The sequence below is a fragment of the Peromyscus leucopus genome, chromosome 4 (genome assembly GCF_004664715.2).
Source record: "Peromyscus leucopus breed LL Stock chromosome 4, UCI_PerLeu_2.1, whole genome shotgun sequence".
Classification (NCBI taxonomy): Eukaryota; Metazoa; Chordata; class Mammalia; order Rodentia; family Cricetidae; genus Peromyscus; species Peromyscus leucopus.
The window spans coordinates 5,960,117-5,975,063 of NC_051066.1; the positions used below are offsets into that span (position 1 = coordinate 5,960,117).

The 14,947-nt window shown below is 50.3% G+C and overlaps 1 protein-coding gene across 18 annotated transcripts in view; it reads left to right on the forward strand.

Annotated features, from left to right (window-relative positions):
- Ralgps1 (Ral GEF with PH domain and SH3 binding motif 1) overlaps positions 1-14,947 on the forward strand; it is a 243,429-nt gene that overhangs the window by 22,346 nt on the left and 206,136 nt on the right. For 10 of the 18 annotated variants that reach the window (XM_028884775.2, XM_037204526.1, XM_028884779.2 and 7 more), the window contains exon 2: positions 14,745-14,855. In XM_028884775.2, coding sequence (XP_028740608.1) covers positions 14,799-14,855 — 57 coding nt within the window. In that variant the 5' untranslated portion in view covers positions 14,745-14,798. Of the gene's footprint in view, positions 1-14,744; positions 14,856-14,947 lie in introns of those variants that run through there. The other 8 variants (XM_037204524.1, XM_037204532.1, XM_028884771.2 and 5 more) reach the window with 1 other exon arrangement.

Below are 14,947 nucleotides of genomic sequence, written 5' to 3' on the forward strand. Positions count from 1 at the left end.
GCCTGTGTCTTGCTCAGTGTCTCTCACACAGTAGCAGCTTAATAAATGTCACTGCACTGACAGCAGTGTGGACCCCCAGCTTCCACCCCTCAGTGGCCATGGCCTTGCAGGAAGGAAGGAGTGTGGGGAGAGCAGATGTTTTCCTGAGGAAGTGTCAAGATTCCCCTAGCTAGGAGCAGCCACCAGAGTGTTAAAGGCCATGCTGGGACAGCATTTTCCAGGTTCTTCTAGCAGCTTCATCCAGTCAGCCTTGTTCCCCAGGAGCAGAAGGTGAAGTGTGTGGCCAGCTGTGCTGTGGAGAGTTGATGCAGCACTGTGTGGGGTTGGGGTCCCCAAGGGGGTGGCTGCAAAGATGGGTTGGTTTACCATGTGGGGCAGAAAGGGAAGTGGACTTCAGCTGAGGATTTCTTAGAAGCCACACAGCAAGAAAGCGGCATGGTGGGTTTAGCCCAGGTCAGCAGGGCTCTGAAGGGCTTCCTCTGTGCTGCTTGCTGCTGAGTCCCATTAGCATTTTGAGAGCTGTTGTAGCCGCCCACTTGCATGCATGCTGGGAGGGGCTGCCCAGCCTTGCCAGCCCCAGGGCATTTGGGTTCATCTAGGTCCCTACTAAGGTCACAGGTTGCTAACTTATCCACGTGGGCCCACCTGAACAGGTGCTGAGGATAGCCTGTTGTGAGCCTGACCCAGCAATGAGCAGAACTGGCACATGGCGGGCGGGGCCTTGGCAGAGAGGGCTGGCTCTTTCCCTCAGTGCCACTCCCGTCTATTCCTGCTGTGGTGCCTTATTTGAAATGCCACTTCTTCCTTTGGGACCCCCCTGCAATGTCTCTGCTGTGTGTCCTCTCCAGGCTGACGCTGCGTCTAGACTTCCTTAGCACTCATCAAATGTGCCGTCTTCCTCACTGCACTGGGTCACAGCCTGATCACATCCTGGCCACCCCTCCAAGATACCGGAAGAGGGTCGCTCAGGCACCACCCACAGCCCTATCCTAACAGCTTTGGTTACCTGCAGCTGAGAAAACTCACTGCATGTTCCCATGTCCGACTGAGGCAGGCCCACAGGGCGCCAGAGTGGAGCTTGGCTCAGACAGGGGAGCAGATAGATGCCCAGAAATGAGAGGCCATACAGGGACAGCAAGCTCCATCCTTTGTCTCACGCCCTCTATTTAAACATGTTGATAGACAGTCTCAAAAGACACAGATGACAGAAACGGTGTACTACCTACTCAGAGTGTTCCTTAATTTTAATTTTTTTAAATAAAAAATGGATTTCCTTTTTTTAATTGAGAAAACAACACACAGCCAAACCCAATAAACAGATAAACAAAGGCCATGTGTAGATTAGACAGAAAAAGGGATGTGCTGCGGGGGATGGTCTTTCTGTATGCTTGAATATGGTTAATAAAGAAGCTGCTTTGGCCTATGGTAAGACAGGTTATAGCCAGGTGGGAAATTCAAGAGTTACAGGGAGAAGAGGGCGGAGTCAACACAGACGCTGAGCACTGCCAGGGGGAACAAGATGTAATGGAACACAGGTAAAGCCACAAGACACTTGTGATACATAGATGAATAGAAATGGGTTAATTTAAGATGAGTGAGCTAGTTAGTAATAAGCCTGAGCCATCAGCCAAACAATTATAATTAATATTAAGCCTCTGAGTCAATAATTTGGGAAGCAGCTGCTGGGTATTTGGGAGTTGGTGGTAGAACAGAAACTTCTGCCTACAGCCATGACTTCAAGGCTTCCCACAGGGTATGAAACATGCTAATCACACTCTCCCTTTCAGCCATGGCCAACCCCATCTCTTTACTTCTCTATGTGATACCATTAACTCATAGTTTCAACCACTGCCACAAAGGGGATACCTATCCCATGTGCCAAACCCAGGCTCAAATGATTATATATACTACAGCTTCCATCCCCAGCAAACACAGCTGAGCCTTTTGTAGTGGGTAGCCATTCCAGCTTGGATCTGGAAGTTCCAACCCCCATTGAGACTCTGGCAACTGTCACGCCTACGAGGTGGGGCCAGGGGAGGCTCCTGGAGACCCGAGAGCTGGATGGGCCAGCACTCTCTCGGTGCCAGGACGCTGAACGGTGAAGGTTGACTGAGCAGAGCTCCAGAGAACACCGCTGGACTGCGATACACCTTCCCCAGACCCCATGACCTATCTATCCCTTAATTTGTGAGTTACGCCATTAAATAAATATCCTTTTAACTACGTGGAGTGGCCATAATAATTTCACCAATAGCCTTTAGCCCTCTTTCTGTAACACAGAAATAACTTTGCCTCCATGTTTCCCTTGCCTGTGTTGAGGGTCCTAGAGGTGGAGCACCCACTTCTCATTCCTCATCCCTCCTTTCAAATCCTTACCTTTTGCAGGGGTGTGTTATAACCTTTCCCTTCAGCCTGTTATTATCTCCTACACGGTAGGTCTCTGGCATTTTCAGACCCTGTAACAATTTAACAAACAACTTCCGACTCAGAGCTGTGCTCAGCACTATTGCAGACTGAGCAATGGGCATCCAGCACTCTTCACTTCTGTCTCAGCCACACTCTGCCCCACCATTGGCTTCAGGGACCCAAACTCCTGGTGTCCCTCACCCATGATAAGACGGCTTTCTTCCCGAAGGACAGCTGGGCAAGTGTTGGCTGTGTATGGCAGGTTTGGCCCTTCCAGTCTGCAGATACAGAGCCCAGGAAAGCAAAACCTCTTCCTTTTCCCCACCAAGCCGAGACGCACTTCTTCTTGGGATTTCGGGATCTAAGTGCAGGCCTTAGTGTGTGCACAGTCACTCCACCGCTCTGAAGAACCGAGCTGTGCTAGTGTGTAACATGGCCACCTTTTCACCTAGTGATCTTTGTCGTTTCCCTTCTGGATGCCCACTAGCCAGTGCCACTCCTGGATGAAGCGGCTCACGCGATAATCCACCATTTCCATCTTTCTATTACAGCCCTGGGTTTTGAGAAATGTCTTCCTATGATTTTCCACTATTTTCAGTTCTTCCATTTCTTGTATAATATTAAAAGGACTAGGCTTAATATTATACTTCCGGAGGCTCAGAAGAGAAACTACAAACCACGAGGACTATTTTTGGGAAACAGAATCTCAGCACACCAAGCTCTGTAGTCCATTCACTTTAATTCTATCCTTCAGTCTCTAGCTTTACAGTTACATACCCAAACAATCACAATCCTCCCCTCCAGCCAGATCCCCAGGCCTGAATTCCTGCAAGATCATAAAGGCAGGTAAGAGTTTCCTCAGGCAGTGAGTGTCAGGCTTTCTTTTCTGACCTGAAAATGGGGTGGTTAAGGGAAGGGGTCATCTGAGGGCTAATACCAGTTAGTATATCAAAAAGGGAATTTACATGCTCAATCTATATTCCTAGGAGTGGTTAGGTAAGAAGTTAGGGTCTGTAAAGGTTGTAAGAAAGGAGAGTCTGAACTAAATTGTAAGAAGCTATTACTTAAGGTCCACCTGACCTAGGAGGTGTCTCCATGTGAATTTACCTTAAATCAGGAGACTAGCATGTGGTGGTCTGGACTGTTATTCCTGTTAGTCCTTGAATGTGGCTAAGGGAGATACCTGATTCCAGCACTAAAAGGAGAAGAAACGGATGGGCCTGAGGGAAGGAAGTCTTTTCTGAGGTTGTTCTCCATATATCTCAAACTTATATGTACAAATAGTGATCAGGCCACACTGTTAGCAATTCTTAGGAAAAAATTAATTGGGAAAGCTATGAAGGCACACATGATTTTCATAACAGAAGACAGCTGATATGTAACAAGCCAAATAACACCAAAAGCTCCTTGGAATTTGGCTTCCTCTGGAGGAATTCCTTGATCCCTTCAGGTAGTGGCTTTGCCATAACCAGCTGAGTCCTTATGATATATTCCTGCGGCCTGTAACATCCACTGACTTAATATTTTAACCCCCAAAGCCATGCTGTTTGGTTGCAGAAAGCTTCTAGCACCTTCTGTAAAGTTCCTGTGTGTTCTGTCCATTCATCCTACAAGCAAGCCACTGCTCCGAGGGAGGCTTTCCTAAGGAGATGCGGTCTTGGGTAGCCTGGTGGCCTCCACAATCCATGTACTCTTTGGAGCTCTGCATAAACGATGGAGCCACTGCCAAGGGGTAGGCCCAGGAGAGGTGGCTGGGGAGGCAGATCTAGCACAGGACATGTCCTGCAGGGTCTCGATTCTCAGTGGTTTGGTGGCTCAGTCCGCTCCCTTCCTTGGACTCAGTGATCTCCAGTGACCATGGCTGTTGAAGCTCCCTTAGGAGGCCCTTTCCTTCTCTGGCAGCACCTTCTTGCTGGCTGCCGCTAGTGAGCAGGATGCAAGGATGGCACGGTCTTCAGCTGGACCATTGCTGTAGAACAGCTGCCAGAATTCCCAGGCGGGCTGTGTCTGTCTGCTGGAAGTCTGGGGACGGGGGTGGGGGGGGGGTGGAGACTGGCTAGAGGGCCCAGGCTCCTAGGTTTCAGCCTCCATCTGGCCCCACTGAGCTCACTGTGAGCAGTGCAGCTACCGTCCTTTTCTGTTCCCAACATCACCTCCAAGCTGAGCTGAGCACTGGTGGCTCTCTGAGCACCTGGTTCGTCCCTCATAGCTGGAGAACTGTGGTCTGGGGTATGATGGGGCCAGCCTTAGTCTCACTCTGACAGTGCCCCTTCTGTCTATTGCAGACTGAGGGGTAGTCCATTCACCGTCCTGGGCACACAGCACCTGGGCTGGGGCCGAGGCTGAAATAATCCTGGTCGGGCCATGACCTACGCTTCCCACAGAGGTGGTTTGGTGAAAACTTGATGCACAGGAGGTCCCTAGACAAGGGCCTGGCACCCTGTCCTCCTGGTGGCCGCCATCCCTATGATTTGATTCCCACCATGGCAGCGTGAAAGTGCAGTCTGAGCCTACCTTAACAAGGGGAAATTGGAACCTTCAGGTAGCAGAATTCTTAGCAGCAGACCCAGAATTCGAACTGCTGAGCTTCTGAACCTTGTCACCCTGATGATGCTGGGATAGAATAACTTGTGGGACAGAGCTCCTGGCTGACTTGGAAGAGGGGGGTGGGCAGCTCTCGGCAGAGTGGTAGGTGCTGCAAAGGATGGAGGCCCACACAGAGGGATGTATTCCAGGGAGTGAGTCAGTGTGATCAGTCTGTTCCTGTCACCCCAGGATGTGCTGCAGTGGCTGCTGGCTACTCAGGAGGCACTGTCTCAGTCAGAACAGTTTGAAGTTCAGGAGCCACAGGATGGGGAAGTAGGTGACCGTCCATGGGTGCAGCCAAGTTCTTGGGTTTCACTCCAGGCATTCCCACTGACACCAGCCCCACATTCTGAGAGACCTGTGTCCCGAGGCCTGGCACTCCTGTACAGTCCACAAGACTTATTGCTAATGTCCTGAGTTTTGGATCTGTGCTACCCAGGCCTCCTCTCGCTCCACCTCTGTCCCGAGAACCGTTAAATATTGTCAGTTGCAATGAATTAATTCGCAACAAGAAGTGAATCATTGCACACCTATCATTTAAAACTCAGGTCATCTAAATAAATTCCACCCTGACTCTGACACCCTAGTCCCTTGCTGTTGCCACTCAGAGGGCAGACATGATTTTATACAATTGTACACCTTGGCACTGTTGGAATACCAGTGTTCATTTAATCATCTGGCCACCAGGTGGCGCCAGATTGCCATGCACAGCCCCAGTCTCCTCACCTGGAGTCTGTCTTTAATCCTGTGAGCTACCCTTGGGTGTTGTGTTGCTCCAAGTGTTAGCCATACCTATTTTAAACAGAACCGTTGAGGTGTACAAAAAGACAGAAAATCCAAGGCTGCCGAGGGTCTTTGCGAGGCAGTGATGCTAGTTAGCAGGTTTTTCTGTATGTCTTCGTCATGTATGTACATGCATCGTCCACAGCCTCTAGCATGTGTACATGGCACTTTCAAAGTGAGATCTGCCCATTGGAAGCCGGCCCCTCCTCAGTTTTCTTCTTTATCATGTATCTCTTGCTGAAAAGCAGTGTATTTACTGAATGCTTTATTGATTGTTTCCTGAGGGGTTTCTGGCTTCTCCTTCTGTATCCCTGGACTCTAGGATAGTGTGCCCAACACAAACGAGACTGTGGGTGAGCATGTGTTGGCCGGAGGAGTGTGTGGACGGGAGCAGGCCCCGAGCTGAGCTGTGGGCATCTCTCCCTGTCTGTAAATACTGATGCTCTGGACTGTTTGTCTCATCTGCTGCTCAGAGCCTGCCATAGGAGGTGCCTTCAAACCAGGCAGAGGAGCACATCTGTGGGCTGGAGTCAGTGACCTCCTGCTGCAGGCCTGGTGACTCTCCTGAAGGCCCCTGCCATGCTGAGTACTGCCGGCGCCTCATGCCATTGAGCTTTTAACCCCTGTAGGTCTTCATGTTTCCAGGGCCGAAGGTGCCATGTCCCCAGGAGTCCCAGCCAGGGCTCCCACGGGACCTTCCACTTCAAAGATGCTAAGTCATCACCTGCCAGGTGATGCCACATACCTTTTCATGGCTTATTGGCTGTCTTTCATCTTTTCCTTGCCTTTTTTCTAAACTGAAGTTAGACTTGTTAACGTATTTAAATCTGCCAATCGGGCCAGGGGTGGCTCCGGTAGAGCATTTGCCTAGCATGCACCAGGACCCCAGTTCCATCCCTAGCACCACAGGAAGCCAGATAGAACACACACACACACACACACACACACACACACACACACACACACACACACAAGTTGGCCACTAGTTTCTTGACTTTCTGGCTTTTGTATGACCCTCAGGAAAGGCTTCTTCCCTCTAAGACTAAAAACAAACATCTGGTTTTCCTCTAATGTTTTAATGTTTCTTTTGTCTGTTTAAATATTTAATCTGTCAAACATTTTTTCTTTTGTTTTTGTGTGTGTGTGTGTGTGTTTTTTTTTTTTGAGACAGTTTCACTGTGTAACTCTGGCAGTCCTGGAACTCACTTTGTAGACCAGGCTGGCCTTGAACTCGCAGAGATCTACCTGCCTCTGCCTCCCAAGTGCTGAGACTAAAGGCATGTGCCACTGTGCCCGGCAAATATTTATTCTCATATATATATATATATATATATATATATATATATATATATATATTAGATAAAGTTTTTAACAAGTTCCTGCCCTCCTCAAGTGAATAATAAATTGTTTCATCAACATTTTAAAACGCTGCATTTTCCTCTTATCAGAACTGCCCTTTTTTGATTGGTAATCCTTCCCTACACTCCAGCTGGTTCACCGACTTCCTGCTGATCCCGGTGGGGCCTTTTCTCAGCTGTGGCTTCCTGACAGGTCAATGCCCTTCCTATTATACTTTTTCTCCCGAGAACTGCTAAGCTACTTTTAATTATTATTCCAGATGAAAGTTTTGGATCAGTTTATTGAGTTCTAAAAGGAATCCTCTTTGGATTTAGAGCAGCGTTACATTTGTAATTAATAGATTAATTGGGGAGAATTGATGGCTTTCTGTTATTGTCTCCAGGGGAGTGAAAAGTCTTTAAATCTTTTTTAAAAAAAGATTTATTTTTATTTGATGTGTATGGGTGTTTTGCCTTCATGAATGTGTATACTGTGTGCATGCACTGCTCTCGGAGGCCAGAAGAGGGCGTCAGATCCTGTGGAACTGGAGTTACAGATGGTTGTAGGCCACCATTGCATGCGAGAGTGGAACCTGGGTCTTCTGCAAGAGCGGCGAGTGCCACTGAGCCATCTCCAGCCCTAGAGCTCTTCTGAGAAGTTGTATTTATTTGTGTATATGTGAGTGTGTGTAAATGTGTGAGGTCAAAGGACGGTTTACCGAGGTCTCCTTACACCTGTGTCCCTGAGACCAAACTCAGGTTGTCAGGCTTGGTGGCAGGGGCCTTCGCTCCTGAGCCATCTTAGGCCCTTAAAGAAACTTTTAATGTGAGTTTATAATTTTCTTCAAATGATTTCTGTACATTTCTTTAAACATTCCCATCTAGGTCTTCTCTGTTTTAGGCTGTTGTGTTTCCAAGCTGGTTATTGTTGGTGGAAAGGAAATGAATGACCTTGAGACCAGATGCCCAGCACTCACAGTTCCCCTCGATATAGTCTTGTTTGCTTCACAAGAGGTATTGGTCCATTCATGTCTTCCTTCCCTGTAGTGTGGCGCTGAAACTGATTTTCATCCACATTTGAAGTCTCTTTGTTTCTTTCAGCAATGTTTGGAGAGGAGAAAAAAAGTGCAGGAAAGCAAAGCCAGTTTATGGAGTGTGTTGTGAAAATGTCACCTGTGCTCACCACTTGTGAACTTCCACACACCTCTCACCCCTGCAGTGCCCGGGGAGTGTGGGCTGGGCCTGTTCCAGTGTCTGTCAGACACCCCGTGGAGCCTCTACTCGGGTAGTCTCCGCTGCCTGTGCCAGTTGACCTGCCTGCCTTGTCTTCTGTGCACAGTTGCTCTCCTCCTCTGGGTACTTGGTAAGAAGCTGAGGGCCTAGGACAGTGCTCATGATCGTCAAGGAGACCTTGGAACATGGGCTTCCAGATCCACCATCCTACCCTGGCCTTGTGGTTTCTAGAAGAGGAAGTTGGTCACAGGAGGAGAGGTGGCCAATGAGGACAAGAGCCTCATTATGAACCAGGTCAGCACCAGGCACCCCAGTTCAGGGCTCTGGTCAAAGAGACTCCCACTTAGGCTTCGTGTGTAGAAAAACGCACCCCTTTACTGTACGCCTTGTAGGTTCAGGGTCTACATTGGCAAGGGTCACTGTGTGGAGGCAGGAATGGAGTGGAGGACTGCTCGGGGGCTCTGGCTGGCTTGGGTGTTGGGAAGGCACCTGGCTACATAGATGCGTAGAGGCATCACTGCACTTGGTGGGCAGGGACTGTGATCCTTCTCCTTCAGGTGACATTGCCGGCCTAGTCCCAAGGCAGATGTTCTTTGGATCACTAAGATCAAGTACATGATTGAGTGAGGGCCCTATAGAGTTGGAGAGAGACCAGAACATTGGATTCCAGACACCATGTCCTTCATGCAGAAGGGAACCTTCTTCCTGGGCTTCTGGAAGGAGAGGCACCTCACAAGGATGTTCCCAGGACTTTGTGGGTGTCTGGGTACCTCAGCCTGACTTCACCCATCACACTCTCACTCCTATTTCCCAAAGCTCTTTTTTAAAACCTCCGAGCATCCTGAGGCCTCCTCTGCCTCTGGGCCGCAGCAGGTCTGACTCACAGTGGCCCTGGTTCAAGAGGGCCCATGCTTGTGACTTTTTTTTTTTTTCAAGACAGGGTTTCTCTGTGTAGCCCTGGCTGTCCTGGAACTCACTCTATAGACCAGGCTGCTGTAGATCTCTGTAGACTCAGGGATTCACCTGCCTCTGCCTCTCAGTGCTAGGATTAAAGGGGTGTACCACCACTGTCTGGCTGCTTGTTTCTCTGAAGATGGACAGTACTGGTGGAGGGGATATAAACAGAGCGGGCTCAGGCTCCTCCCCACCCGTCTTCACACAACTTCTGTGTGTGAGCCAGCAGAGAGTCTGTTTGCAGTGCAGCGGCTGAGAGAGTACATCCCAGTCACCCCTGCAGCTCTTCCTCCCACCCTCTTTGGGTTCCATTTTTGTACTTATTTGCAGCATTTGGAAGAAATCATCTCTTGTGGTTGGGCATGTCTGGGTGTGTGCGTTTTCTTTGAACCAGCCTCCACTGACTTAGGAAAAGCGATTACTCCGCTTTCCCCATGGGGTCTGCATGTCAGTCTGTTCATCTCAGGCCATCCGGTGTTTCCTGAGCTGCAAGTGTTGAGGAGCACTCTTAATGGCTGGAAGGGGCCCAGGGCTACATTTGGGCTCTTCCTTTCCCTCTCCAGGACCTCCCCCTCCCCCACAAGGCCAGACTCTTGTCATGAGCGGAGAAAGCCGTGGGGTTGGTCTGTGGTTCTGATAACAGCTGCCACGGCGCTCTTAAGGAATTACATCATGAGAACTGCTTTTGCTCTTGCACTGTTTGGGTTTCCAGGGAGGGTTAGCAGCAAGACCATGTTTATGTGTGCAGGAGGAGGGAGAGGTGAGGGGGAGTTAAGAGGTAGAGGGAGGGTGGGAAGAATGGGGTTTGTGTACAGGCTGATTTGCCCAAATCTAAAAAGCTGGTGCCACCTTCCCAGTGGGATACAGAGTGCAGACATGAATTAAATGTATCTACACATAGCAGTTGAATCCATCTCCCCGAGTTACTGTTTTTATATTTGTAAAATGGTGTCTTAGGGTTTCTATTGCTGTGAAGAGACACCATGGCCATGGCAGCTCTTTTCAAGGAAAACATTAACAGCTCAGAGGTTTAGTCCATTGTCATCATGGCAGGAAGCATGGTGGCACACAGGCAGACATGGTGCTGGAGAAGGAGCTGAGATGTCTACATCCTGATCTGCAGGCAGCAGGAACAGAAAGTGACACTGGGCCTGGCTTGAGCATCTGAAACCTCAGAGTCCACCCCCAGTGTCACATTTCCTCCAACAAGGCCACGCCTCCTAAAAGTACCCCTCCCTATGAGCCTATGGGGGCTGTCTTCACTCAGATCACTATAAATGGGTTTTACAGAAGGCACATGAATCCTGTCTCCAGTCTGGGACAAAGCCTGTGTGTAACAGGTTGTGACAGAGGCACTGAGGGCCAGGATGAGCTTCTTGAGGTCTAGGGCTGGCCAGACTCCTCTGCACAAACAAGTTGATGGGCACCTCCCCTCTGCCCAGATGAGGGAGATGAGAGGCAGACACGCCTGCTGTGGCCACACAGGCGCCTCCCTGTCTTTCTCACTGCGCGTCCCTAGCACCTGTGGGAGTCAGGGACACAGAGCTGAGAAGGACCCTCTGCTGCGTGTGCTGCAGGCACCTGGCACCCAGGTTTCCTGTCACACTCTCAGGTGCTCAAGGCCCCCATCTTCCATCTCCTGACTTGGAAGACTCCACCTCATGCTTCCTGTCAGCGCTGTGGCTCTTCTCAGCGGGCCCATCTCAATTCTTTTAGTGCCCTGCTTACCCCATTCTTCTTCATGCTGCAGGAGAAGTAGACCTTCCCTCCTCCTTCAGAGTCCATGCGTGCCAAGGCTGGGGGCAAGGTCAGGATTAGCAGTACTTGCTGCTCTGAGGAAGGACCCAGTCATGGTTGTTGGGTTACAGCTACCTGTTTAACTCTAGCTCTAGGGGATTCAGACCTCTTTTCCAGCCTCTGAGGGAGTACACACACACACACACACACACACACACACACACACACACACACACGATAAAATAGAAATGGAATGTGCTACCAAAATCCTTAAAGTACACAGTGTGTCCAAAATCCTTGAATTAAAAGAATTCCCATTGCCTCCAGGGAAACCACCTGTGTATACACACACACACACACACACACACACACACACACACACACACACACACCTGTACTGCTTCCCAAACTCCTCCTATAGCCTATAAGGTCCTTCTGTTGTACCTTAGCCTATCTGTCTACTGTTTGCTGCCAGGTCCCAGCCATGGCCTTTTGACACAGGAGCTGTACTCAGCGGCCTCAGGACCTACCCTGGGTGAGTGGGGCTTGCTTGCAGCCTGATAGGATGCTCTGTCTTGCTTAGTCCTACCATTTTCCACACATAGGCACACCTCTTGTCCATCAGCGAGGCTGTTTCTGTCATGGCGAGACATAGAGGAAACAGATGAGGAACTTTTCTTTCCAGCTCTGCCTTCCAGGAAAACACGATGGATTATCCAGTGGCTGGCAGGTAGACTGGGGCCAGTGCAGGGAAGGACAGACCCGCCTACTAGAGGGGATAGCCCTGCGCTTTGACCACTGAGCCTATTCCTGGCCCTCCTTCCCAGCAGTGGGAGCCTATGGTCTCACAGATCACAGAGCCGCTCTTTGTGAATGTTTCCAGGTAACTGCTTAGGGAAAGAGAACAGGAGCATGCAAATAGAAGCTTGTGGGAAGGGAAAGTTAATGCCACAGTAAGTAAGAGCACTGACTGTGGGCTGACCTGGCCAGGCAAGTGTTTCACATGACTCCTAGGCACTGGTGGGAGACAGCATCAGGCATGTGTATGAGCCCAGGCCTGTTTAGGATTTGAATTCATGGGGCCTCAGTTTCCCAGGAACCCGAGTAGTTCCTGCCTTCCACTGTAAGTGGGCTGTACCTCCTGGGGCTCTTGTGGTAAGGACATGAGTGTCATATGTAACGTTTAGCCAGTGCCTCCCCTGGGATGGATGCTGCCACTGGTGTCTGCTGCCAGATGGGGCTGGAGAAGAGGGGGGGGCTGGTAGCACGCCCCTCCATCTAACATTTGTAGGTATGTGTGTGCGCCATGTCATGCATGTGGCAGTTAGAGGACAACTTGGAGGGAATCACTTCTCCTTTTACAGTGTGGGATTGAACTCAGGACCTCAGACTTGTCAGCACATGTCTTTACCCACTGATACATCTCCCTGGACATGGCAGCACCCTGTGGAAGAAGCAGAAAGCCACCAGGACAACTTCAGAGAGCCTCTGGTTTGGGCTGTACTCAGAAGGTTGGGGTCCAGGCCTGGCTCCCCGGGGAAACCCACAGAGCGCCAGGCACATGCAGATAGGAACAAAGCCTGTCTCAGCCTCTGACATGGAGTAGACTGGTTGGGCTGGTTTGAGGCAGCCTAAGAGGCCCGACCCCAAATTGTTATGGCTGAGCTCATGAGCTGGGTTTATTTTTCATCTCTTTTGGGACTCTATTCTGGAGCTCCTGTGCCCGTCATGGGGTTGTGTTGAAGGGCCCTGTCCACCCTCTACTTAGGAGGGGTTTTCCTCGGCTCTGGGTCCCACCTCTCCTGTAGTAGTTAACATTCCCTTCTCAGCTGCCATGCTGTTTATCCATCTCTTCAAAGGGAATGGCAGGCAGCCGGGTGAGACCCCTTTATGGTGCTCAAGGTGCCTCATGTACCTGCTGCAGCTTAGCAGTCCCAGGGCCTCGTTTCTGGGCTGTACTTGTCATCCGGATTTGAACACTCATTGCCTCCAAAGTCCTCTGTATCTAGTGCAGTCTCCTTCTGCTGGGGCACTTATTCCTATACATGTGCCATTTCTGGGAATTTCCTAAAACGGAATCACACTGTACATTCTTTTGTATCTGACCTCTTCCATTAGCATAATGTTTTTGAGGTTTAATCATTCTTTTCATAGCTGAGTAGTAGCGTGCGTGCTCTGTGGCTAGGTCACACTGCCTTGGCAGTCCCTGGATGATAGACTCTGACTTAGTTCCAGCTCGTGCGCTAGGAGAGATGCTGTGATAGGCGTCCTCTGTGTATCTGTGTGGATATGCTCAGCCTTTGCAGCAGATGCCGGGAACCACATCACTGTGTTGTCTTAACCAGTCAAGAAGCTGCCAAGTTATGTTTTGGAGCAGTTGTACCATTTGCCTTCTCACCAGCAATGCACCAAGGTTTCACCCCAGCTCCCAGTCACTTGGTATAGTCTGGTTTGGTTTGGTTTTGTTCTAATTCTGGTCATTCTGTTGGGTATGAGTGCTGTCTTTGTGGTTCTGGTTTATGTTTTCCTAGGGGCTTTTCCCTTATTAGCTATGTGTGTGCCCATGGAGGCCCATGGTATTGGCTCCCTGGGCTAGAGTTATGGGCAGTTGTGAGCCACCTGAGTGCATGCTAGTCCTCTGACAGAGCAGTACCTACTCGTAACCTCTGAGCATCTTTCCAGCCCCTCCAGGATGGATTTTTTTCTCATCTGCCACAGATTGATCAGGTCCTGAGTCACGTATGTCACTTTCCCCCCAGACCTCTTCTACCTCTCCGTCCCCTCCCTGATGACAGCTACATCATCTTTCTTTGCCTTTCTGTAAACAGCTCCGTCTAGCCTGGCTGCTCTCACTTGGCCTGCAGGAGTTCCTGTGGGCTTTGTTCTTGCTGTCTCTCAGTCCGTCTCCCCTTTGTCACCTCAGCTCAAGGCACCCATCCTCTGGTAACTGCAGTCAGCTTCCTTTTTGTGCTTACATCTCGCCACTCTCCTGTTGAGAAGCTGCTGCTGGCTTTCGGTGTTCTGGGAGGAGAGAGATGCTCTCTGGAGCCTGTGCACATGAGCGGTCCAGGCAGAGTAATCGGACCTGACCTTCAAGGGGGTCTCGGATGTTGCTGCTGCTGGGTAGACTAAGCAAATGCACCAGAGTGTGACCTCTGTGTGCCTCAGTTTCCCTCCACAGAAAATGGACAAGATTAGGAAGCCTTTCTTGGGATAGCGAAGGGGAAGATGAGTTAGAGGAGTCCAGCACATGTTTCATCAATCCTTTGTGGGATCAGTTGTGATGGCACAGATGGTGTCCAGTTTCTTCATCAGCCTACATCTTCCTTTGGAGCACATCTTCTGGGGTCTGTGAAGGCCGGGTACATCCTGGGATGGATGTGCAGATGGGATCCAGTGATCTGCAAGGGGCAGGATGGCCAGGCAGGGATGTGGGTTCAGTGCTGCAGAAGAGCCGAGGAGGCAGAATTCATACAGCTGTTGGACACTGGTAATTAGCATTTTCTAGATGGATGAGCTCAGTAATGGCACAGACACACCATTTTCCATGGAGGGAAACAGGCACACAGGCTCTGTGGGCCAGCCTGAGCCTGCAGGCTATGACTACCAGCTCATACTGTTCTCTTCAGGTTTCCTGGGTGATCTGTTGGAGGTTGGCATGGTTCTGTGGGTACAGAGCGGGTTTTTATGGGTACCTTTGCCTTGCAGGCAGGTTATGTCACCAGCAGAGGTGGCACCGAAGCTCCCAGAGGCCTGGAGACTATGTACAAGAGGAATGGTCTGATGGCTAGCGTGTTGGTCACCTCCGCCACTCCACAGGTAGGAATGAAGGCCGTGGGAGGGTGGCGGGAGAGAGGGGCCCTGGCCTGGGGCCCTGGCCATGAATACAGGCCTTCTTAGGGCCACCACTC